At 38.0% G+C, this 21906-nt stretch overlaps 7 protein-coding genes across 19 annotated transcripts in view; 2 read left to right on the top strand and 5 right to left on the bottom strand.

Annotated features, from left to right (window-relative positions):
- Positions 1-5168, bottom strand: part of LOC108600684 — a 90853-nt gene extending 85685 nt beyond the window's left edge. For all 5 annotated transcript variants that reach the window (XM_017988393.2, XM_017988394.2, XM_017988392.2 and 2 more), the window contains exon 1: positions 5131-5168. The gene's annotated coding sequence lies outside the window, so the exon portion shown is untranslated. The remainder of the gene's footprint in view (positions 1-5130) is intronic.
- Positions 5169-6520: 1352 nt separating this feature from the next.
- LOC108598718 (N-alpha-acetyltransferase daf-31) lies at positions 6521-7238 on the bottom strand. The gene has a single exon (XM_017985448.1). The coding sequence runs from the start codon at positions 7217-7219 to the stop codon at positions 6635-6637; it is 585 nt and encodes a 194-aa protein (XP_017840937.1). The 5' UTR covers positions 7220-7238; the 3' UTR covers positions 6521-6634.
- Positions 7239-7251: 13 nt separating this feature from the next.
- LOC108598719 (small integral membrane protein 13) lies at positions 7252-8098 on the bottom strand. Of its 2 annotated transcripts, none has more exons than XM_017985449.1 (2): positions 7508-7679; positions 7252-7414 (listed from the first exon to the last, which is right to left on the bottom strand). In XM_017985449.1, the coding sequence occupies exons 1-2, from the start codon at positions 7584-7586 to the stop codon at positions 7272-7274; spliced, it is 222 nt and encodes a 73-aa protein (XP_017840938.1). In that variant the 5' UTR covers positions 7587-7679; the 3' UTR covers positions 7252-7271. The 2 variants fall into 2 exon arrangements, 1 of the variants encoding a protein (XP_017840938.1); XR_001915105.2 differs by lacking the exon at positions 7508-7679 and adding an exon at positions 8031-8098 and having other exon boundaries at positions 7330-7414.
- Positions 8099-8165: 67 nt separating this feature from the next.
- LOC108599095 lies at positions 8166-9103 on the top strand. The gene has a single exon (XM_017985885.1). It carries the CDS (start codon positions 8215-8217, stop codon positions 8923-8925), a length of 711 nt encoding a protein of 236 aa, XP_017841374.1. The 5' UTR covers positions 8166-8214; the 3' UTR covers positions 8926-9103.
- Positions 9104-9166: 63 nt separating this feature from the next.
- Positions 9167-10989, bottom strand: LOC108600273 (caspase Dronc). Its single transcript, XM_017987738.2, has 2 exons — positions 10178-10989; positions 9167-10119 (listed from the first exon to the last, which is right to left on the bottom strand). The coding sequence occupies exons 1-2, from the start codon at positions 10628-10630 to the stop codon at positions 9226-9228; spliced, it is 1347 nt and encodes a 448-aa protein (XP_017843227.1). The 5' UTR covers positions 10631-10989; the 3' UTR covers positions 9167-9225.
- Positions 10990-11112: 123 nt separating this feature from the next.
- LOC108600275 lies at positions 11113-12490 on the top strand. The gene is made up of 3 exons (XM_017987739.2): positions 11113-11330; positions 11383-11593; positions 11642-12490. The coding sequence occupies exons 1-3, from the start codon at positions 11162-11164 to the stop codon at positions 11874-11876; spliced, it is 615 nt and encodes a 204-aa protein (XP_017843228.1). The 5' UTR covers positions 11113-11161; the 3' UTR covers positions 11877-12490.
- Positions 12139-21906, bottom strand: part of LOC108600272 (SCY1-like protein 2) — a 47260-nt gene continuing 37492 nt past the window's right edge. For 3 of the 8 annotated variants that reach the window (XM_033293884.1, XM_017987735.1, XM_017987734.1), the window contains exons 18-20: positions 20386-20639; positions 19681-19740; positions 17002-17476 (exon numbers count right to left, since the gene is read on the bottom strand). In XM_033293884.1, the coding sequence (XP_033149775.1) occupies positions 17153-17476; positions 19681-19740; positions 20386-20639 (638 nt within the window). In that variant the 3' untranslated portion in view covers positions 17002-17152. Of the gene's footprint in view, positions 12153-14206; positions 14369-17001; positions 17477-18111; positions 18130-19680; positions 19741-20385; positions 20640-21906 lie in introns of those variants that run through there. The other 5 variants (XM_017987733.2, XM_017987736.2, XM_017987731.2 and 2 more) reach the window with 5 other exon arrangements.

Genomic DNA, 21906 nt, shown 5'->3' with positions numbered 1-21906 from the left:
GAGGGCACAGCTTGAGTTTTTCTAATAGCCCAAGCGAACGCTTATCAAACAGCGCAAACACCTAGCGCAAGTTGTTGCTGTTGCTTTGCTTGTTATTCATGTTGTCATTTCCTATTGTTGCTGTGTCTCTCTCTCTCTCTCTCTAGCTACAGTTAGTGTAATTGTTGTTGCCATTCTGGCTTGCTAACCTCGGCGCACTCTCGCTCGTGTATATATGAGGGCAACTTGTTTTCATTTTACGCTTGCCTGACGCTTTTCACTAACAGCTCAGCTCTTCACCCCACCCACATTTTAGCTGCTGCTGCTGCTGCGTTTGCCGTTGTCATTTTGTACAATTTTGCGCTCTGATTTTTAAATATAATCCAACGCTGTGTGTGCAGCGGCAGCAGCAGCAAGTCACGCGATATCGCGAAATCCGCTTTAGCGGATATCTAATTGCGCATCGTGGCATCTCGTTGATGCTACCGCTGCTGCTGCCACTGCTGGCGCTGGTGTTATTGTTGCTATGACCGTAGGCAGATTTTAACATAATGCTTTTTTAAATGCAAAGTTACAAATGCGCCTCCGCCACATTTCCTGTGTATTAGCACATTTTATGGCACCAGTCGTCGTCGTCGTCGTCCTCATCGTTGGGCCCAGTGCCTGCCACATTAGCATAAAACAGACAAAAGCGCAAAGTGTATATAATATATATAACTGTATATATATATGTGTGTGTTGGTGTGACTGGCAATGAATAAAATTGCGGTTCCTGTTGACATTTGACTTTGTGTATGCTGCTTGGCCCTTTGGGGCAGAGTACGCATTTCAAACTCTTAATTAATGAAAAATATTTTTGTCCATCATATTTACACTCAATGCTAATAATTTGCGCACCAAACTAAATTTTAATTAACTGCCTCAGCCACGAATTTCGAAATTGTAGTTAGTTTGTTGTCTAAGCTTTGGGGCGTGTCCACAAATGTTGTCATGCCCAGAACTTAAATTAAGCTATTGCCACTAAGCTTTTGCCCACACGCAATTTAAACAACGTACAATTTTTATAGTAGTTGTAGTCATCGTTTTACAATTCGGCGGCGTCTGCTGACGCTTTTACAAACGCCGCAGCACATGCGGCGTATGCGCAATATTGCAAATTGAGCATTTGATTTGCGCTGCCACCACCACGCCGGCGAAATAGTTTGCAGCCCAGGCAAATGGCAAAGTGGTTGCCATGCTTCGTTTGCGCTGCTTGTGAAGCAGCTGACAAAAAAAAAAAGAAAAATCCAAACGTAGCGCCCGAAATGAAAGCAAAGAAATGAAATAGCAAAGAAAGCGCTTGAAAAAAGGTTCAACGCGTCGCATGCGTGACATTTGCCTTTTTTGCTGTTTTTTTTTTTTCTTTTTTTCTGATGCTAGCAGCATTTCCATTTACGTTGTTTAAATTTGCCAAGGCGCAGTTTGTTTCATATTGCTGCTGCTGTTGCTGTTGTTGTTGTTGTTGTCGTGTAGTTGTTGCTGTGGTAGCGGCTGCCAAAAGGCGACTCCGACGCCGAAGCCGCCGCTTGATGATATGCGGGTCATGTGGATGGCACACCATATGCATTGCCTAGGGCACGACTACACTAGGCAGAATCCAGAGTGTGAGAGACTGCACTTCAGCAAAAAATTGTGTAGAAAATTATTATGAGAGCAGCAATGAGCTAAAGCTTAGTTTAAAGTAAATACTAGTTAATGCTCTAAGACTCAATAGACTCAAGCTATGAAATATATATTTAAAACAAAATCAAGCTTTATACAAATTAATTCATATTTAAGATATTAACAACAAAATATCAAAGATGTTAAATAGATAAATAAAATACGCTTTTAATGAATTTTTAGATGCAGAGACTAGCTTAGTTTTTAACTATATATATATTTTTAGCTATAATATATTTTTTTATAATATATTTTTTATTTTAAATAATTATATTTTATAAGAATTATGAATTTTTACATCAAAATAAGTCTAAGTTTTTATATCAAAGTTTACGCTTGCGTAATTTTTAATTGCATATTTTGTTGCCTACTTTTTTGGGCTATGACGCCATATTATGCCCTTAGCTCATTTTTCTTGCAGTGTACTCAACGTATAACTGTAATGGCAACGATAACCAAACCATTGCTTGTTTTAACGCTCAGCGGGCGACAGCCAAACTTGTTTATTCTTTTCCAGAACCCATTTTTTCTCTTATTGTCACACTTTCAACTCTGTGTGTGTGTGTGCCGCAGCTGTATGTGTGTGTGTGTGTGTGTGTGTGTATTGAAGTAAAAGTCTATTAAAGAAACATCTGCACACGCCCCTGGGGCGACACCTTTTGCTTTAGCAGGCGTTATTGTCTCAACCTTTATTTAATTTAGCTAACCAAGGAGCCAGCAAGAAGAAGAGAGAGACACAGGAAGGGAGGCAGACACAAATTTGTTGGCGTATTAATGGGCGTGGTCAAAGCAAAAATTAGCCAACAGTAATTTTCGTACAAAATCAGCTGACTTGGCAATCTCACTGCTCGCTCTCGCTCTCGCTCGCTCTCTCTCTCTCTGCTGTGAGCTCTGCTTCTTCCGTTGTCCTTTTGTTCAAACAAGGCATAAGTCAGAGCCGCAAAAGCAGCAGCCGGAAGCAGCAGCCAGCACTCCAAAAGACCAACAGACAGACGGACAGACTGTGGGACCTACTCGAAAATTCGGTTAACTTGCGTGGGATTTTAGCCAAGGCTCTCTTTGTAGGGCAGTTAAACACTTTGCTTTTGGTGTTGATGGGCTTGCGGAAAACTTCACTTTAAATTAACATAATTCGCATTTTACTTGACTTTTTTTTTGGTTTTTTGTTTTCGGTGAACCCAAAAAACTCTTTTGATTTTAATAGAAAGTAACGCAGCTTTTGTTTGCCTGATTATTACAAGTTTTATTTTCCTGTGCCCTCTTTATTGGCACACGAGATTCAATGAGCAGGGCCTGAGCCTGAACCTGAGCCTGAGGCCTGACGCTGGGTCCTGCGCATTAACTAAAATGACTGCAATTCAAAGTAATGGGCAGGACACAGAGAAAAAAAAAAACATTGTATGCTCGCCCTGCTGGCCCCCCTGGCCACACTTATGCCGTTTAAGGATGACACTTGAAAACTTTGGCTCCCAAAGCGCTGGCGCTGATTGTAACTGCGTGTGTATGCGTGTGGCCAAGTCTATAGAGAATTATTTGTCTTTTTGGGGGGGGGGGGGGGGGGGGGGGGGGGGGGGGGGGGGGGGGGGGGAAGGGTTGGCTTTGGGGCGCAACTTGAAATCATAAATCTTTTTAATTTCATTGATCAGCAAAGTTTTGTGTGCGTAAAGTTTCACACTTGACTCCCGACGGGACAAAACCAGCGACTTGGCATTTAAATCGATGAGAGATAAATAGAATATATATATATATATATGTATTGCTTAACTTGCAGCTGTTGCTACTTTTTGTTTATTTTTTAATGAATAAGCAGCCATAAAAAGCATATTTAATGGACATTTCATGTATTTATTAACCACAAGCCACAGCGTCCCAGCAGCTATCAAGATTGTGCAAAATGCATAAATTGTTTGAGTTTTTTTAAAACAAACAAAATAGTGCGTAGGTTTGCTAGAAGTCATGCATAACTTGAGTTATGATAAACAAAAAACTCTGCTAGGGCAAGTTTGCAGCATAAATACTTTACATGTTACTTGCCCTAAGTGCTTAAGTTCTAAATGTCGAAATATGTTGTCCAAACAAAGTTTTGTATGTCGCCTAAATTATTTTCAAACCTAACATAGTTTTAATATAAAGTGCATATTTCAACTTTCAGCTGCTTTGATGGCATTCAATTTGAGCAAATTAATATTAATTTAAATTGCTGAAGTTTGAATGGAATTCTCAGAGCTCCGCTTACGAATTATCAAAGATGAAGAATAGAACTCTATGGGGTCATATGCAAACCATTTTTTGCATAGTTTATCTTTTTGCGTTTCATAACTATAATTAAGAAATCCACATAGCTCGCTCAAAGCTCAGCCTAACCTTTTCCCATATGTACCATTGTCTTTCATAGCTCCAATTTTGGCAATTGATTCTGCGTTTCAGCTTGAAATGTTTTTATAAAATTCCTTATTGATCATAAGCTGTTTGCTTTAACTAACAATAGGACTAGTGCCAGCACTTTTATCTAATAAGCTGCTTTGATTAAAGGCCACGTCTAGATTGGCATGCACTTAAGCTGCATTCACTGCAGCAGCAGCAGCAATTGCTGGCGTTGTTGTCTTGGCATTTAATCAATTTCAATTCCCTACTCACGCATCTGAAATTGCATTAGGTGAGAGCTTTTCATATTCTGCGCTTTTGCTGCTGTTGTTGTTGTTGTTGTTGTTGTTGTGGCTGGCAGTCTAGGCACTAAAATTAATTACGCCGCAAGCGGATTTTAGCATTCAGATGGAATGAAGGAATTGTTGGCTTGGCTGTCCAGCGATAGCGACAACCACGTTGTCGTTGCCGTTGCCAATGCGACCACAGAGAGGCAGCAGCAGCAGCTGTAGCTGACCCAGTTGTTTAATTGAATTGAAGCCATAAACACACTCCAAAAGCGAACGAGAGGAGAAAGGACAGCGTAGAATGAAAAATAGCTGCGACTGAATGACGACAAGTGTTTGAGGCCAAAAGCTATAGCTAAATAACTTTAATTAGTGGACATGTGCTCCAATCTTAACTTTTTATTATATATTTGTATGTAGCCAAAAAGTTGTTGACGTCTGCTGAGCCCCAACACGTACGCAGACCCCAGCAGGCAGAGCAGCAGAGCAGCAGCGCAGGCCGGCAGCGGCAGCGGCGCAGTCAGCAAGGCGAATGTGTATGTGAAGAAAGAAAAACAAGAAGTTGAGAAGCAAGCAAAACTGTTTGCTTTAAAAATGATGCGAGAGACTGTGACTGCGGCTGCGGCTGTTGCTGACAGTGACAAAGATGATAATGATCAGATGTAAGTATAAAATATGATAAGCAAAGAAGCGACAGTGAGCGTATAGCGGTAGTTGTTAAGCGCGTGCCTAGGCCTCGTTGACAAATTGTCCTTACACCCGCTGTTCGTTTTAGCTTTGATGTGATGTCTGCGCTTACCTGTGTTATGCGTGCGATAGAGACAGCATGCGTTTATGACTTTCCGTTATTGTTAAAGCTGCGCTGCTGCTGCTGCAGTCGTCGCTTTATTTTTAGTTGCACTTTTGCTTTATGTTTCTATTTCTTTTTGTACGCGAATTGGCCTTGTTTGTCTTTTACATATTTTTGTATCATATGTAAGACACTCACAGACACACACTCGCACACTTACACACACTCGCGCTTTTATAAGCCGTAGGCTTGTCTGGGGCGCCTTTGTCTGAACAGCGTCTCACACAATTGCACTTGAGTGCCTTTTAGCAAAAGTATTAGTCGCTACTATAGCACTGTTAGTTAGTTGTTTTGCGGCAAAATTAGGCAGACAGTGTCGGGGCAGCGGCGTCGAGTGCCGACAGCTCGACAGCACACGAACTTTTGACCCCGTTTAAGCAACAACAATAAACAGCTGCTTTTGTCTCGTCCTCCGTCTCCCTCTTTCCACACGCCTCACACACACTTTAAATTGCAAAGCCGCTTTTGCTTTTAATCTTCAATATTAGGCTCATCAAATCCGCAACTGTTTTTTTTTATTGCTTTAACTTTGGGATTAAACACGTGCACTCACACTCTTTGCTGTTTTGCTTGCTTTCGCTTTCGTATGCTTTACGCGCTTTATTGCCAGCCACAGTAATAATCTTTCATTTCATTGCCATTGATTATTTTATTAATTTGCAAACTGTTTTGATTTCTGCACACACGCGCGCACGTTGTAACTTGTCGATTTTTACGTATTTACTTCCTTTTCGCGTTTGCATTTGCATTCATCCGCTACCGAGACCGTGACTTTCAAACGACGCTTTGTTTATGTTTGACCGTTATTCCGTTATCTACTTTATCAGGTGCGCGAGCAGTGCGGCCACCGTTGGTGCGAGCGGGAGATCCGACGTTCGAGCTCGACCGCAACTTATATTTTCCACTTATAGCACATACCATCCAGTAAGAAGGCAGCTGCAACTGTCATCCACAACAATTGGAAGCGCCATAATCTGAAAAACAGCAGGTAATACATTTAAAAACTAAATTATTATAAAAATAATGACTCATTAATAATTATTTTCTTAGTAAAAACGTTTTCAGTTTATTTTTAACAAAAAACGGTTTGGGAAAAGGAGCTTGTGCTGTTTGTCAAATAATGTGTATAATTTGAAATGGACAACGATTCGCGCTTACCGAATTCGACAATGTTAGGAACGCTGTTAAAGTGCTGTTGATATGAAAAACAGGGAAATCCTTTTATAGCATTGGAATATGACAACTGGGAACAGTTTTTTCAAATTATAGTAAGGGAAACTTGTAAAAGCTCCATGTAACGTATTTTTGTAGTCGGCAAAAAAACAAGACTTAATCTCCTTTTAATTTTAATTACGTTTTATGTGTTCATTAATTACAAAATCTAACGCATAAAAATGCAAAACTATTTAACGCATCCGCCTGCGTTTCTATTTCGCAAATAAACCTGCACGTTTCAACAGCAATGACCATCATGACCACTATGATTGTGCGCGCCAGAGGTGCCTCTATATATATTCTTATTATTACCCGCTGCATCAGACTCATCACACTTCGCTTTGTCGTCGTCAGCGAATTCGCCAAGATCACGACGCATGGCATAGGCATCCTCGCCATCCGCATAGTACTTGGGCTCCACCTCAATGATCTTGAACTTAAGCGAGTTGGTGTAGAGGTTAAGAGCAGCACGATTGCTCTTACGCACGTGGAGCGAGACATACTGAGCCTTGAAGCACTCCACCATGGCCTGCGAGGCTTGGTTCATTAGCTTTTGTGCGAGGCCGAGACGGCGATAGGAACGCTTGACCGCCAGTGAGGTAATGTGTCCGTGATTGCTCTCCTCGCCGGGCTCTGGCTCCTCCATCTTGGCCAGCACGTAGCCGACAATGCCGCCCTTGTCGTCAACAGCCACATAGCTAAGCTGGGGCCACGTGAGTCCATGGTAAAAATAGTATTTCATTTGATAGTTCTCTGGCAGGCACAAAAGGTTGCAGTGCTGCATGGTCATGAGGTCTTCGGGCTTGGCGCAGCGTATGTTCATCTTGGCGTATAATTATAGTTAACGGTGTATATAGTGTGTGATTGTGCTTTGATTAGTCACGTCGCGCTTTGCGTGCTCGTGCGTTTTGATTTTGTTCTCCAAGAAGTTGTGGCTGCTCTTCTGGCTCCTCCTGACCCAACAGCTCGCGCACCAAACGAAATTTCGATAAAAATGCCTTCCAAATCAGAAACCAGCCTGCAACAAGTGTAAACATTAATAACCACAGAAGTAAAATGTTAGTAGGTTACGCTGCGTCGCTGCCTACGTCACTGCTGCTGCGCTGCTTACCCAACAAAATAATAGCAGCTACAATGCTAACGGAAGCTAATATGGTAAATATGAATGCGAGCGCTGTTTGAAACGTCATGCCTACTCATCACAATTTTAATCACAGTCTTTTTTAAAAGGCTAAGCACTACAACTTAAGGCAGAATTGTTCACGTTTTCGTTTTGCTTTTGAAGAAATACGCTTCTAAATACAAAACAGCTGTTGTTGCACATTTTACAACACTAGCAAACACACTTGCTTCTGCTCGAATTGACAATGAAATTATGAAAATACTCTAAACTGCTGACAATTAGATTAATTACAATATAATTACAATAATAAGCAGTTTATCAATGGTTTTTTCCCTGTAGCCAGAACATTTAAACAACAAATTAAGTTATTCCGCGAGCACATGGGAAGCGCCAAGCAGAAAAAAATTACATATTAGGTACTAAATTTTAATATTAAAACAGCTTGCAATAGTTTACCGGTAGCAGCAACGTAGCAACTGCAACGTTTAAGTTAAATTATGCTTTTAAATACCTGAATTTGTATGTAATTCTTGTTTATATTACGAACGATTACTTTTTTCTGCGTAGATTTGCAACCGGCACTTAAAAGTGTTAGAAAACGCCAATTTTCATTTCTATGACAAACAGCTGTTTAAGCCAAACAAGTTGGCAGCAGCAATTTAAAAATAAACAATTTTGTGTGTATTCCATGTAAAATGCAAGAATTTAGCGCTAAGCAAAATGCGCTATTTGCATGTCTTGACGATGCAAGTAAGGATCTCAAAGGCACAGCCTTGGACCAGAGTACAGCAAAGCCATATACAATAAATGCACTGCAGCGAGCCAATGACAGTCAAAATGAGGGACAAGAAGTCATGCACTACAGAAAGGGACGCAGCATTGCGGCTGGCGGTCAGGCCGAGGATAGGGAACTACGTCGTATGCGTGGCAAGGAGAGTATATTTAAGAAGCCCGAGCTACCCATTGGCCGCTGTTTGAAGCCACGCAAGACTCCCGATTATCAAATAAACCCACACAAATGGAAGAAATACTCACTCGCCGATGCAGACATCTCAGATCAGAGCAACTCCTCGGCAGCTTTGGCTTTTCTTAAGCAAATGGACGCACGGCGAGAGGCAGAAGCAGATGATATAGCCGATGACGAAGCAGGCAGAGCAAACAAGATAGAGTTTAAGAAGACAAGCAAATTGCAGCGGAATTTCGCGCAACGTCGGGAAATTGAAGTAGATGATGCTGAAGTGGACAAGCCACAGCTGCGTGGCTCCAAGCTGGTTATGCCAGAGTATGTAATTGGTCAAAAGTCGACAAAGAAAGCAAAGAAAACACGGATCAGCAATCAGGAACGTGCAGCGGGCAAATTGCAGCTATCACATCTGGAAGAGCCAGAAGAGGAAGAGCAGGATTAGTCTGACTTTAGATACTAGTGTATACATATGTAGTTGCTTACATACAGCATATAAAACATTTATTGGAAAAACAGATATAAGAGTATTTTTGTATAAAAGGACAGCACGAATATGTTGTATATACTCAGTGTATATATGTATGTAGGTATAAAAAAAATGTCAAAGTGTATAAAAAAATATACAATAAGGATTATACTTGAACTGATATATATGATATCCAATATATATATATATATAGCAAAGTCGTCCAGTATAAATGCAAAATCAGTCAGAGAATTGCTTTGTGTTGCTTGGCAGTGTTTACTTGGGCAGATATCCAGGATTAAAGTAGAGCTTGCGATCAAACCCATGATTCTCATAACTGCCCGTCTGCAGGGCATTATTATTGGCACGCATTTTGGACAACTTTTGTTGTATCTTCTTCAACATATCCTCCATGTGTGTGTTGTGCGCCTGTTCGGCCATAACATCACAGAATTTCTGTATATACCAGCTGCCATCCAAGGGATCACGATGTGTCTCATGACCCGGTGTTGTGGCATAGCAAACCATCAAGTCCGACAATGTGGAAACATTGCGTTTTTTCACAGTCTCGTTGGTCTTTACACCATCGTATTCAATGGCTGGCCGCTGCTCTTTAGCGACCTCCGGCTCTGGTTGACCTTTGTCGGGAGCATCGCCGCGACAGAATGGAAATATTAGCACCTTGGGTTTATTATACAAATTGGGGCAAGAGGCGACTTGAAAGTGGTCAATGATGGCGCGCACTTTCTCAAACGAGCCATCGGTAAACTCCACTTTGTCAACTTCCTTCTCGCGTGCTCCATGTGTCATTAGCGCCATGACAAAGCACTCAGTATTGCGCACGAAATCCGAGCTAGTGAGACGATTTAGCAGATCAAAGAACTGGTCCTGCTTCAGATTCTCATATGAAAATATCGTAAAGCCCATTTGACGAAAGATGTCAATCAAAGAGTTGCCATCCTTTTCAGCACCATTGCGCCTGCGTGTCGCAAGAGTAAAGTCTATAATGTTGACTACCAACAGGACGCCACGATTATGCTCCGACTGCATAGAATACGTTCCCAAGTTCTGATCTGTATGTATTTCTTCTGCCTGAACAACATGGCGCTTGGGTCCATCGATGGGTTCAGTAAATGGCGTCAGTGGTCCATTCGTATATTTGTAGGGCAACTAGAAAAGCGTTTATTTGTTAGTTTTACACTTCCAGTTGCAAGTGTGCATTACTTACTCTGCTCTCAGTTGTGGCTGTTTGGTCGTCTGGTTGACTGTTGGCACAATTATCAACAATATCCTTGGATGAAAGCCGTTTGATGCGGGTACAAGACTGAAAATCGTCATTGCTATCGTCATCCACATTTTGCAGTATGCGCAAAGCTGATCTAAAGCCCAGTTGCTGCAAAATTTCCTTGAGATCGTCATAGGCAGTGGGACCACGTTTGGTTATCTTCTTAAAGAAATTTCTATGCAGCTCGGTTTGTTGTTGATCTGCGCTCAACAGTTTTTTATACTGTGCACCGTCGAGGTCTTTCAGATTGTCGCGCATTGTCGGAGAAATGAGGCCGCTGCGCAATGTCTCCCTAACAAGTTGCTCGTAATTGGTGCAGCTGATCAGCTCGTCAATGTTATTTAGTATTTGTTCACGATGCTTTCTAAGCATGCCAAGCTCTCGCTCTTCTTCCATATTGGGTGAGGCAGCTTTTGCCTTATTTAGGCTCGAGGACAATGGGGTGTAAATGCTCGTTTCGTTTTTCAATGCTGGGAACGCAATGCGGACGCAGCAACAGGCAGTGATAATGGCAGTGTATTGGTATGAGTCACCTTAACTGGCGCTGACTTTACATTAATTTCCTTTGTGTGCACAACTTCGCTGCACTCTTTATCGTTACTCCTTATTTTTTCAAAAGCAATTTATTAACTATATATTGCACTTGGTGGCCTAATTGTTAATTCAACTAATTAATTAGTTTTTTTTTATAAAATTTCTTTTGAAACAAAAGGATTTCAGTTTTCGTGCGCCAACAGCCCGCCCGTTCACTCTCGTTCTTTAACACAATAAACACTCATTTTTTGCACAGCGTCTTGCAACACTGTTTAGCTATAAATAAGCGAGTATTATCTGCAATATTGTGCGAGCAGTGTGGCAACACAAGAATAATGGCAACTCTTTTTGGCGAAACAGCTGTTTATCAACAAGCTGTGAAAACGTTTAGCAATGGAAGATGATACGGAAACTGATTCTAAAACAAATATAAAGAAAGCTGATACGGTAAGCATACACACAAAGCGTACAGTGCTGGCATATTTGAAAGAGCACGGCTGCACAAGCGCTACTCTGGAAGCAACAGCGCGCGCCCGGCGGCAGGATCCCAAAGAAGTCATAGGTCAGTTAACAAAAATTGACATAAACTTGTAGCTAATTGCAATGCCTTGTAGACTATGTATGCCGCAGCTATGAGCAGGCGGAACAGCGTGTGAACGAGGAGTGTGAAACGGATAGCTTTGTCAGCATAATTCAATGGCTGCAGCTAATGAAAAAAGCGAAGCTACCTGAACGTTGTCACTACGAGCAAGCGTACGCGTTGAATGCCATAGTGCACCATGAAGCACACCCAGAGCCAGCAGAACTGGGTGGTATTAATATGCGGTAAGTTCGCAGCTTAACTTAACAATACATACTAACCAATTATTACAGCGAGGCCTACAGCTTTCTGGAGAACGCTTTAACGGGACACCCACAAAAGAAACTGGACGCAGCCACGAGTCGGTTTCTGTTGCACGAATTCGAGTTGCTGATAGATGAGGCCAACAACGAAGAGTCGGAGGATGAAGCGCGAAAAATGGCTGAAAAATTAATAGATCGAGAGCATTACGATTATGCAGAAAGACCAGACAAAGCGAGCTTCGATCCATTCCTTCTAGATGATTAGCAATAAAGTTAGTTAAACAAGACGCCTCATTTCCACACATATTTATTAAACATTTAAATTCAATTGTTTGTTAAATTGTACGCGTACATTGTCACTTCGCTTAAAACTGTCGAAAGCTTATGGCTCAATCTTTCTTGCTACTTAGCTTGTATAGAGACTCTCTGTCCAGCACTGTGTCGTCACCTTCACCGTACGTATTTTTAGTTAATTACATACATAATTTCATAAGATACAATTACTAAGTATATTAACAGTTTTGTTAGCACATTTAAAAGTCTAAAAAAGAGAGGGAGGGGTTGGGCACAATTACTCGAAGTAGAAGTAGGTAGAGTGTATATAAGGTTTATCTAGCTGGCTTGATTTCCACTGATTGTTTTTTTCGAATAAGTTTCTTGTTGTTGCCAAAAAATTGTATTGCATAGACTAGAGTATAGCGTAAAGATTTACAAGTAAATTGTTTAAAACGTTCATAGGCATTTAAAAAGAGAGTTGAGTGTTGCTTCGACTCGCATAAGCATCACAATAGATCACAAGAGACAGAGTTGATTTTTTTTGTTTTGCTTCTAGGTGTTGCACATACAAAAAGAACAACAAAAAGATTATACATATACATACAATCGATTTTACATACAAATAAGTTACATTTATAATATAAATACCCTTTGTTTTAACGATTTTAAATTATGTTCATATTCTTTTATAATAATAACTCTTAAATGTTCAGTCCAGTTTGAGCTTTTTGGTTTTCCCCTTTTTTTTTAAATATTGTATTTAATTAAAATTAATTTAATCTAATTTTCTTTATAAATCTAGTGCTTGCAACTCAGAATATGATATTAATCTTGCCCTTGAAACACAAACAAACAAAACAAAACAGAACAACGAAACAAAATAAATAAATGTAATAAATTCGTCAATTTTTATCGGTTTGCTTTTTCTTTTTGTTTTTGTTTTGTTTGTAAACTCAGCTGTATATTAAAGTAAGAGCGTCAGTAGAATTTTGATTGTCCCGTTCGTGTTGTGCTGCTGAATTTGTTTATACAGAGCGTTTTATTAGTGGTATTAGTTAGTTAGTTAGTTGCGTTAGTTATTTACATTAACTAGCACATATAAATTCATATAGAAGATTCAATTCATCTTGTATTGTTAATAAGCTAAAACTACAACAACAATAATAATAATTGTAATGACTGAAATTGCTTCACACACTTATTTATGCATTTGCTGATTAAATATTGTAATGTATAACATTTATAACAAATATACGCGTCGGCTTTAGATAAATTGACTTTTAAACTTTTTAGTAAATATATTTGAGATAGTTGGCAAAGACTGCAGGTAGTTGAGTGTGTGTGTGTGAGTGTGTGTGCGTATGTGTTAACACCTTAGTAGTAGTTCTCTAGACAATTTGTTGTGTGTAGTTGATATGCAAGCATTTTGCTTTATGTTTGTTGTTGCGATATTAAAAAAATATATAGCATGTGATTGCTTTATAACAATGTTAATATGTATCTTTTGATATATGTATGTCAGTATATTTGTGCTCATTGCTTTTCTATGCTAAAGCTTTAGATTCAAGAATTATTTGCATTTGCTGTTTGTATGAGGTATGCGCATAGGTACATGTTTTCCAATTGATTAGTTTTGTAGTTGGTGGCGAGTTGCAGGTGCAAGCTTTCAAAATATGTATAAAAGTATAACAGTTTGCTATGGAGTAAGTTGTCTAGCGTTGCAAGCAAAAATATAACTGTTATACATAAAGTTTGCATTTAGATTTGTAGCTCAAGTTTGAAAGCTGCACTCAGCAATTGTTTATCGTATAATTAACATTTATATAGTAGCATTCTATATAGTATAATGTCATGTTCTTTGATATGATATGCGTTTTAAATAATTCGAAAAATAGTAATGTATATGTATGATTAGTATAATTCTTTGTTTGTTTGCATATTTTTAAATAGCTTGGACTAAATATGCAATGTATGTTCTACTTTAGCATATATTCATATATAATATATATTTTATATTGTGTAAATTTGATTGCATTCTGCTTGAGGTCGTGCCTTTCTTTGTGTGTTGTGTGGTTCGCTCTTTGTGTATTGTGTTTAACACATTGTTTTTGCTTTTTGTTTGTTAATACGCATATGCTAAATACATTTAAAAATTTAGTTTGATTATGTTTTAACTGTTGATTGAGTTTGCACACATCTAATTGTAAGTTGGCTGCTGCTCCTAATAAACATTTAGAATTTAAAATATAATTTAAAATTTCTTTTTGCTTTTGCGTTTTACAATGCATTTGCTTTTACTTTTGCCTGTGTCTGCTGCTAAATATACATTCAATTTATATATGTTTTATATTTGTGGTTAGTATGTTGATTAGTGTGTAGCGAGAAATTGCATTTAAAAGATATATACTATATAGTTAGCAGTTGATAATATATATGCTTTGTATTTTAGTTACTTTAGTTACGTCCGGAGAATAGTTGATACTGTAATAGAGTTGTTGCAAAATATATAGAGGCCAGCAATTAGATCGACACGTTCTTCAATGTATATATATGTTAAGCTAGAGCTAAAGAAAAGTGGCGTACAAAAACTACAGATGGGGTAGATTAGCTTTGGGGTTAATTTGGAATGGGCTTGGGGTTCCTCACACCGATTATAGTACGGCTATATAATGAGTATTAACGAGCATAAGTTATACATTTATATATATGGATCACAACAAGAGATATATATACCAGTTATATTTGTAGTTACATTGATATGAATGTTAAACAAATCAAAAGAAGTAAATTATTGGGCACTGGTTTGCTAAGCATTTGAACGGGGCGGTCGGGTCGGGTCGGGTCGGTTCGGATCGGGGCTAGGTACAAATTCATGCACATTAAATTCGGAGATTATCTGCCCTGATGACATTCAGGGTATATACCAACTGCTTATACAAAATTACAAAACTACACATCGATAGATAGTTACGTTTATATATCGGAGCGGGTATCAAAGGACTTTTTGTAACTGTATTTGTATGTGTATGTGTTTGTGTTGGGTGTAATTTGTCTACAAAACTACTACTAAGGTACAATTGAGTTGAGGAGTGGATTTGGTTGTGGTTGTGGTGGTTGTGGTTTGCTAGTGTGCGTGTGTGTGTGTGTGTGTATACAACATTAGCTAATGCTCGACTTATAGCATACTTATGATTTATGCATAAATACACATACATACATGTGTACATGATTAAGAAGTAGTTACTGTTTTCGCTTTATATAAACATATACAATATGTATACACGTTTCCGCATGTTTCAACTCTTAAGGCACATGTTGTAGTATATATATATATAAATATATATAACTTACAATAACATTAGTTTGTAAATAGTATAGTTGCCAACACAAAAATGTAGTTTATAACAAAAGTAAAATAGACAAACACACAAACACACACACACATACATATGGTATTTACCCTAAGGGTAAACAATTGAGCAAGGTTAGGGTTTCTTTTTTTTTGGTTTGGGCTAGGGTTTGGTTTAGGGCTACACTGACAACATTAAATAAAACAAAAAACATTAATAAAAAGCAAGCGCATTTGGCAGCCATTAGATATACACATATACATTTAACAAATACAAGTATAATAAATTCGCAAATTACTTAAGTTTAAAATAGAAATACAAATGCATAAGCACATTGTAGATCAGTTGTTAGTATTATAAGTAGTTTATATTTAGTTTTTGCTTGATTTTCGTCTCAATATAGTACAGCGCCTTCCAGTGTCAGTCAATCAACGTTTGAGTTAAGCTTTTCACTTTTTTCATTTATAAAATTCATTACAGCTGCTTTAGTTTTTTGTTATTTATATATATATTCAAGTTCGAGTGCAATCAGATGGGCAGAAAGTAAAATGGCAAGTCAAATACAATTACATATACATATATGCGCACACATACATAAAAACAAACAATTGTTGTTGCTTTTTTTTGGTTTTTTGAGACATAGACAAATCACAGTTTTGATGCATGAAAACGTTTTTATAAATTTAGATTAAAGATGCTGTGCAGCCTTAGACAAAGTTAAATAATAACTAAAGAGTCAACTATCACAGTGCTGCTAAAACTTTTCGAAATATATATCATTCTTTCATAAATTTAACTTCACCTTAATATAAATATTTTGAGCTTTTTTTTAATTGTAAGTGCAACAGCATCTTTAATTTAAATAGCAGTATTGATAGCAGAGATTTGCAACAGGCAAAAATTAAAAAAACTCATGCAATTTTGAAAATTAATTTATAGTTAAGTATTTACATAGGAATAATCGAAAAAAGAACAAACCACGTTTCAATTGCGCCACTTTGAGAGTTTTCTAATAGTTTTACTAAATGTGTAGGAAATTTGTGTTGAACAAATGTTTAACGAAATATAAAACAATATATATAGTAAATAAAAAACAGTTGTGTCAATAATAATTAATATCAATCAACAACTTTTTTACAATAACTTCCGCTTATCAACATCAAAACAAAGCGACTAATTACAATAAATAAGCTCATAGATAAATATGCAAAATAGTTGAATGAAAATGAAAACATTAAACGCGTGGAAAATATTTGCACTCATAAAAATTGTAGTGGGTTGTCTGTATGTGTGGTGTGTTGACTTTTATAATTTTGGGGGTTGAAATTTTCTTTTAGCTTTTCAGTTTGCATTGCTACAAAATGATTTTTGTTTTGATAAAATCTTTATGCATAATGTTATCGTCAGACGCTTTATCTTATCTATAAGCCACAAAAAAGTGTGGGCTACCACCACAATATAAAGCTATTTTAGTTATAATAGACTTTAGATAAACATTTTGATGACAAGCCCATAACTAAGGGCTTAAGTAAACAGCAACATAGATAATGTTAACATTGAAAAGATATGTTCTATGTTTTTATGTAAGCAACTCTGTGTAACTCTCTCTTAATCTCCAGCTGGTGATCCCTTTTTATCAGGCTCTTGCGCTATTTTTTGCTTTATTATTAAATTGCTGCAATTTACCTCTGCCCCTTTTCACTAAATTCAACTTTCAAAATATATATAATATATATATATATATATGTATGTGTAGAGCCGACTAGTTATAGCTTCTTGATGGGTTCAAGTATCTGTTCGCTGGCAAATTCAGTTGCATGCTGCGTCGCAAGCTGCTGTTGCTGTTAGTGCTGTTGTTGTAATAATTAAAATCAGCGGGCATTTGACGTGCGGCGCCGATTTCAGTCGCACTATATTATTGACTGAACGTTATATTGAGTGACGGACACTTTCGGACGTTGCTGTTGCTGTAACCGTGAGTCATGTTGTTGCGCGTGCCATTCACTCGCAACAAGGGCACCGGACTAACCGTGCCAGATACGGAAGTTAATTGTCTTACCATGCCGGATCCCAATTGCTGCAATATACCCGAACCGGAACCCAATGGCCCAGAGGATAGCACAGTCGAGGTGCGACGTGATCGTATTGACTGCATGCTCGACGACAGTAGAAACGGCACGCTCGACGAAGTGTTGGGCATGGAGCCACCCTGTTTTTGGGAGTACAATAAAGGAGATTTCTTTGGAAGATTAGTCAAAAGTGTTGCAGCAAAGTTTCAATGTTTGTTTTTTTTTTTTTTTAAATGCAATTAATGCAAGCTGTGCAAACAATTTGTTAGTGACAAAAGTGCAATTGTGTGTGTGTGTGTTTGTTTGTATATGTAATCGATATATATATATATATAGATATAACATTATTTAACCAACGAGAAAAATCAAAAACGCCAACAACAAACTTAATTAAACAGTCATGAAATTGTTGCAACACATTTGGCATTAATAAAAACACAATTAACTGGCAAAATACATACACATATACATACAAATATGTATACACAGTTATGTTATGCATGAAAAGCAATTTGTCAGTTTGTCAGAGCAACGAGCGCTCGCTCGCTTTTCGTTTATTACATTACATTAACATAAAATTTAATAACATTTCAACACAGACATGTCTATGCGTGTGCGTGTGCGTGTGCACTTGTGCGCTTGTATGTGTGTGTGTGTTTGTGTTTTTATATGAATAGTTAATAGGCAGCAAGCAGAGAGAATTAATAACAAATAAGTTAAATAAATGATTAAAAATCATATATAGTGTTATGAATTTATATTGAAAATTTTCTGTTTTCTGAAAATTAATGCAACGTGTACTCACGATCATGCTCCGTGCAAGCTGCAATTTTTTTTTTTTGTTTTTTTTTTTGGTATTTACCGATAACAATTATTTTTGATATATAATTATTGTTTGTTTTTTGTTAATTTTTGAACATGTAATGAAATAAACAAATGGTACACACATGATATCAAATACAGCATAAATATGCATAGTTTATATGGTTTGCTAAATATGAGTGGGAGTTGGAAAACATATCGATAGTATCGATTAATAGATTTGCTATAATTGATAGTCACACTAACGATAGTTCCCAACTCTCATGTATGTGTAGATGTATGCAAGATTATTAGCTTGATTGAACGCTTTAAAATATGCACAAATACAGATACAAGCAATGCTTAGCTGTCTTAGTGTACGTCTGTGTCTGTATACGGTGTGACTTATATGACAAAAAGATACAAACACAAATTGTCAGTAAAAACAAACAAACAATTAAACAAACAAACTTGGGACTTTTCATGAATTAGTTAGTTCAGTTGTAGTAGTTCTCTGTAGTAGTAGTAGTGTCCTTGGTTAGGAGTGAGAGGTGTGTGGACATTTCCTTGATCAATCAACGCTGCAAAATTTACACAACGCTGCCAACACAGAACTAATGACCTTTACTTACAGCTGCTTTGGCATTTACATGAAATCAATAGACAGCGCAGAGAGAGAGCGACAAATCTTATATACATAAAAAAAAAACTCAATACTGTATGCAAAATAAACCCATAAATATTAAATAAACATTTTTTTTTGTTGAGCATTTTGCCACTTACAACAAGCAAACATCGCATCATAGACGTAATTTGCATAAGCTGCCACAAAATTTGCTTGTCGAGCAACAACTTAAAGACAAAACCAAAAATTGAGTTGCAAATTTAGTTAAACGGAAAAAACAATTTTAAACATCTATAGATAAGAAACTTTTGCTGCAGCCATGTACCAAATACAAACGTAAATATTTAGTTAAGGCAACAAGTTTGTAGTTTGTTTTTTGTAAAAAATGATTCAACTTTCATATGCAAAACTCAGCTGCAAGTTGCGGTTGCACAGCGAGAAAACAGAGAGAAAGTACACAGGCACATAGAGACAACCAGTTAGAGTATATGTATAAGAGAGTAAGAGAGAGAGACAGAGAGTGAGACAGAGCAATACAGAACGTAACGCGTGCAAACGAGCACAAGGTTCACGACTTCCGGCCGACATTGTATTTGAGGTCAGAGCACACACACAAAAACCGTAGCATACATTTCAGAGCGCACTAAATACTTTTTGCTACGCATCCAGCCACTTGTAGCTGTGTGTGTGTTTAGCTGTGTGTGTGTGTGTGTGTGTGTATAGTGTGTGCAAAAGTTCGCTGCTTGACGACGACACCAAATAACAAGCAGCGGCGACAGCAGCAGCAACAACAACAATTAGCAATAGCTTAAGCTTAAAGTTTAAATTGAAATGTATTTTTGAAAATTGTTGCTGCTGTTTGCGAACGCTTTCAGTGTGTCTGTCTTTGCTGTACTTGGTTTTTGTGTATTTCAAACTTTAATTTTCTGTTCTGTTTTTTAGACTTACAACATAGGCTGAGGTGGAGGGCACTGATAGACTCGATCCGGAGCTACCGCGAGCGCCATACTAAAGGTTTTGAAATTGATGTGTGTTTATATGTATGTGTGTTATGTAAGCGAGGACGACAACGTTTGGCAACAACAAAGTTTGGTATAGGTTGGTGTTGTTGTTGTTGTTGTTGTTTTAGCGTAGCGTATGTTAGTTTGAAGATAAGAGATAAAATATCAATATTTTTGCTGTATTGTATTTGCTTGAGCGGGGGAAATGAATTCAATATAACAATTTTATACAAATTATAAGCAAACTAATAAAGCAATTTATATAGTTTTGAACTGCATGTTTGATGTGCTTGTTCTGCTGCTGAGCAGCATACATACTTTTGAGGCATTTGTTGTTGTTGTTGTTGTTAGTTAACACGCTAGACAAAAAAAAAATAATAAACGCTACACGCTAAGCGCTAAACTGCTAATATGTATATTATATATAGAGACGCTATAACTTGAAATGAAATTAAAAAACAAAAAATCGCTAGACAACAGCAAAGCGCTTTGTGCGTTTTTTTTTGATGTTAGAAACGCAACTCGTATTTGGCTAATGAAGCAAACAAACAAAATGGCGCGCGCAAGGTTGACACAAAAAAAAAAGAGAAACTCAAGAGAAACGAAAATGAAACGCAAAAGAGTTTGCAGCATTGCAAACAAAACAACTTACAGTTGGCGGTGATAAATTGATAGTGGAGCCGCGTCGCTCCTGGGGTCCAATGCTCGAGTGTCGACGCGTTGGCAGGCCGCTGCCTGGCGTGCCGCCCGGCGAGGAGGCGCACGAGGGGGCGATGCGGATTTTGGGTGTCATTAGCGTGTTGTCCGAGAGCCGTCGATTGGGAAACACGTTGCCAACGCGCAGGAAATTGCTGTCCGGCGATGAAGGTGAGCAGCCAAACCACCAGCCGCCCAACATGCCAGAGCCTGCGAAAACGACACACACACACACACACACACACATAAATAAGCAGACAACAGCATTAGCAATTTACAGCACAATTACTAGTTTAATTTGAAACAGCTAATTGGTCATGCCCCAAACCACCACCCATCGCACCCACCCACCAACCAACCAACCAACCAAACCAGACAGCATACGCATATTTCTGTCAGTGTCAAGGGCAGGCGAGCAGGACATACGAAATGCTGCGGTTGCCACAAAACTGCGGTGGCTGCCTGCAACTGACTTGCAAATGCTTAACACCTCACCCTGCCCCCCCCCCTGAAATTCAAGTCAAAAGTTATTAACTCTCGCTTGCCTGCACACTGACTTCAGTTTCATTTGGCTGCCTGCGCATTCAATTGCAATTGCGCACGCATTTCATCTGCAATTCAATTATAATGCATTTAACTCACAGCTCACATTTCAATCAATTGCAATTAAAATGCATTTCGCAACATCGCAGCGACATGTGTACCAAAGTATAAAATTAACGTGCGTTATATAAAAATGAATTCCGCCTTCTCGTTTTTCTTTATTAATAGTCCAAACGCGCGCGCAATATAAAATTCATTATGCTGGCTTGAAACTCAATGCAAATTGCATTTTTTTGAAAGTTCAAATTGTTGAAAATATGCACAAATAATTAAGAAATATATTACTAAAGTTATATCAAATAGCATTTGTATTTTTTTAATATTATAGACAACAGCAAAGGATTAAAATCGAATGAAATGCATTCTCATTTTTGATTCACAGGGAATCTTCAAAAAATTATTCCTGGGGCATATTTTTCGTATCGTTTCAGATTTGGGGCTGAACGGACTTTTTGAAAATTGTATCGAATGGGACCTGGAAAGGGACTTGCGGTTTATTTCTCGGACTTGGGCAGTCTTTAAAATGCATCTTAGATTAATTAATAATAATTTGTTATAACAAAAAGTGTGCCTGGGGCCTTACCGCTTATATAAAAGTTAAGAAGCACTAGAAGGTCTCAATTTCTTAGCTAGCCTTGTAAAAAGTATTAATAGCGTAGCTGGGCTGAACTAAAAGTTATCTTCATTTGAAAATCAAGCAGCGTCGGTTAGTTAGCCCAACTGGCTAAGCGATGCTGAAGTCTGTTGAATTATTAATCAACTAACGGCAAAAGTTGCCGAAAACTTGTTTGGAATTGTAGCGCTTCATAAATTTTGGGCTGGCAAACAGTTTAGTGTGCGTATTAATTGCACGCCCACGCTGCGTATACACAAT

This window comes from Drosophila busckii, chromosome 3L (genome assembly GCF_011750605.1).
Source record: "Drosophila busckii strain San Diego stock center, stock number 13000-0081.31 chromosome 3L, ASM1175060v1, whole genome shotgun sequence".
Lineage (NCBI taxonomy): Eukaryota > Metazoa > Arthropoda > Insecta > Diptera > Drosophilidae > Drosophila > Drosophila busckii.
Note: the sequence above shows the minus strand (reverse complement) of the source record. Positions and strands in the feature narration are given on the sequence as shown.

Bases quoted from the DNA above. Each gene is read 5' to 3' on its own strand.
- LOC108598718 (XM_017985448.1), bottom strand. From the start codon at position 7,219: ATGAACATACGCTGCGCCAAGCCCGAAGACCTCATGACCATGCAGCAC.
- LOC108598719 (XM_017985449.1), bottom strand. From the start codon at position 7,586: ATGACGTTTCAAACAGCGCTCGCATTCATATTTACCATATTAGCTTCC. The intron at 7,415-7,507 runs GTAAGCAGCGCA...CACTTGTTGCAG, and splicing joins AGCTGCTATTATTTTGTTGG to GCTGGTTTCTGATTTGGAAG.
- LOC108599095 (XM_017985885.1), top strand. From the start codon at position 8,215: ATGCAAGAATTTAGCGCTAAGCAAAATGCGCTATTTGCATGTCTTGAC.
- LOC108600273 (XM_017987738.2), bottom strand. From the start codon at position 10,630: ATGGAAGAAGAGCGAGAGCTTGGCATGCTTAGAAAGCATCGTGAACAA. The intron at 10,120-10,177 runs GTAAGTAATGCA...ACGCTTTTCTAG, and splicing joins CAGCCACAACTGAGAGCAGA to TTGCCCTACAAATATACGAA.
- LOC108600275 (XM_017987739.2), top strand. From the start codon at position 11,162: ATGGAAGATGATACGGAAACTGATTCTAAAACAAATATAAAGAAAGCT. The intron at 11,331-11,382 runs GTCAGTTAACAA...AATGCCTTGTAG, and splicing joins GGATCCCAAAGAAGTCATAG to ACTATGTATGCCGCAGCTAT. The intron at 11,594-11,641 runs GTAAGTTCGCAG...CAATTATTACAG, and splicing joins CTGGGTGGTATTAATATGCG to CGAGGCCTACAGCTTTCTGG.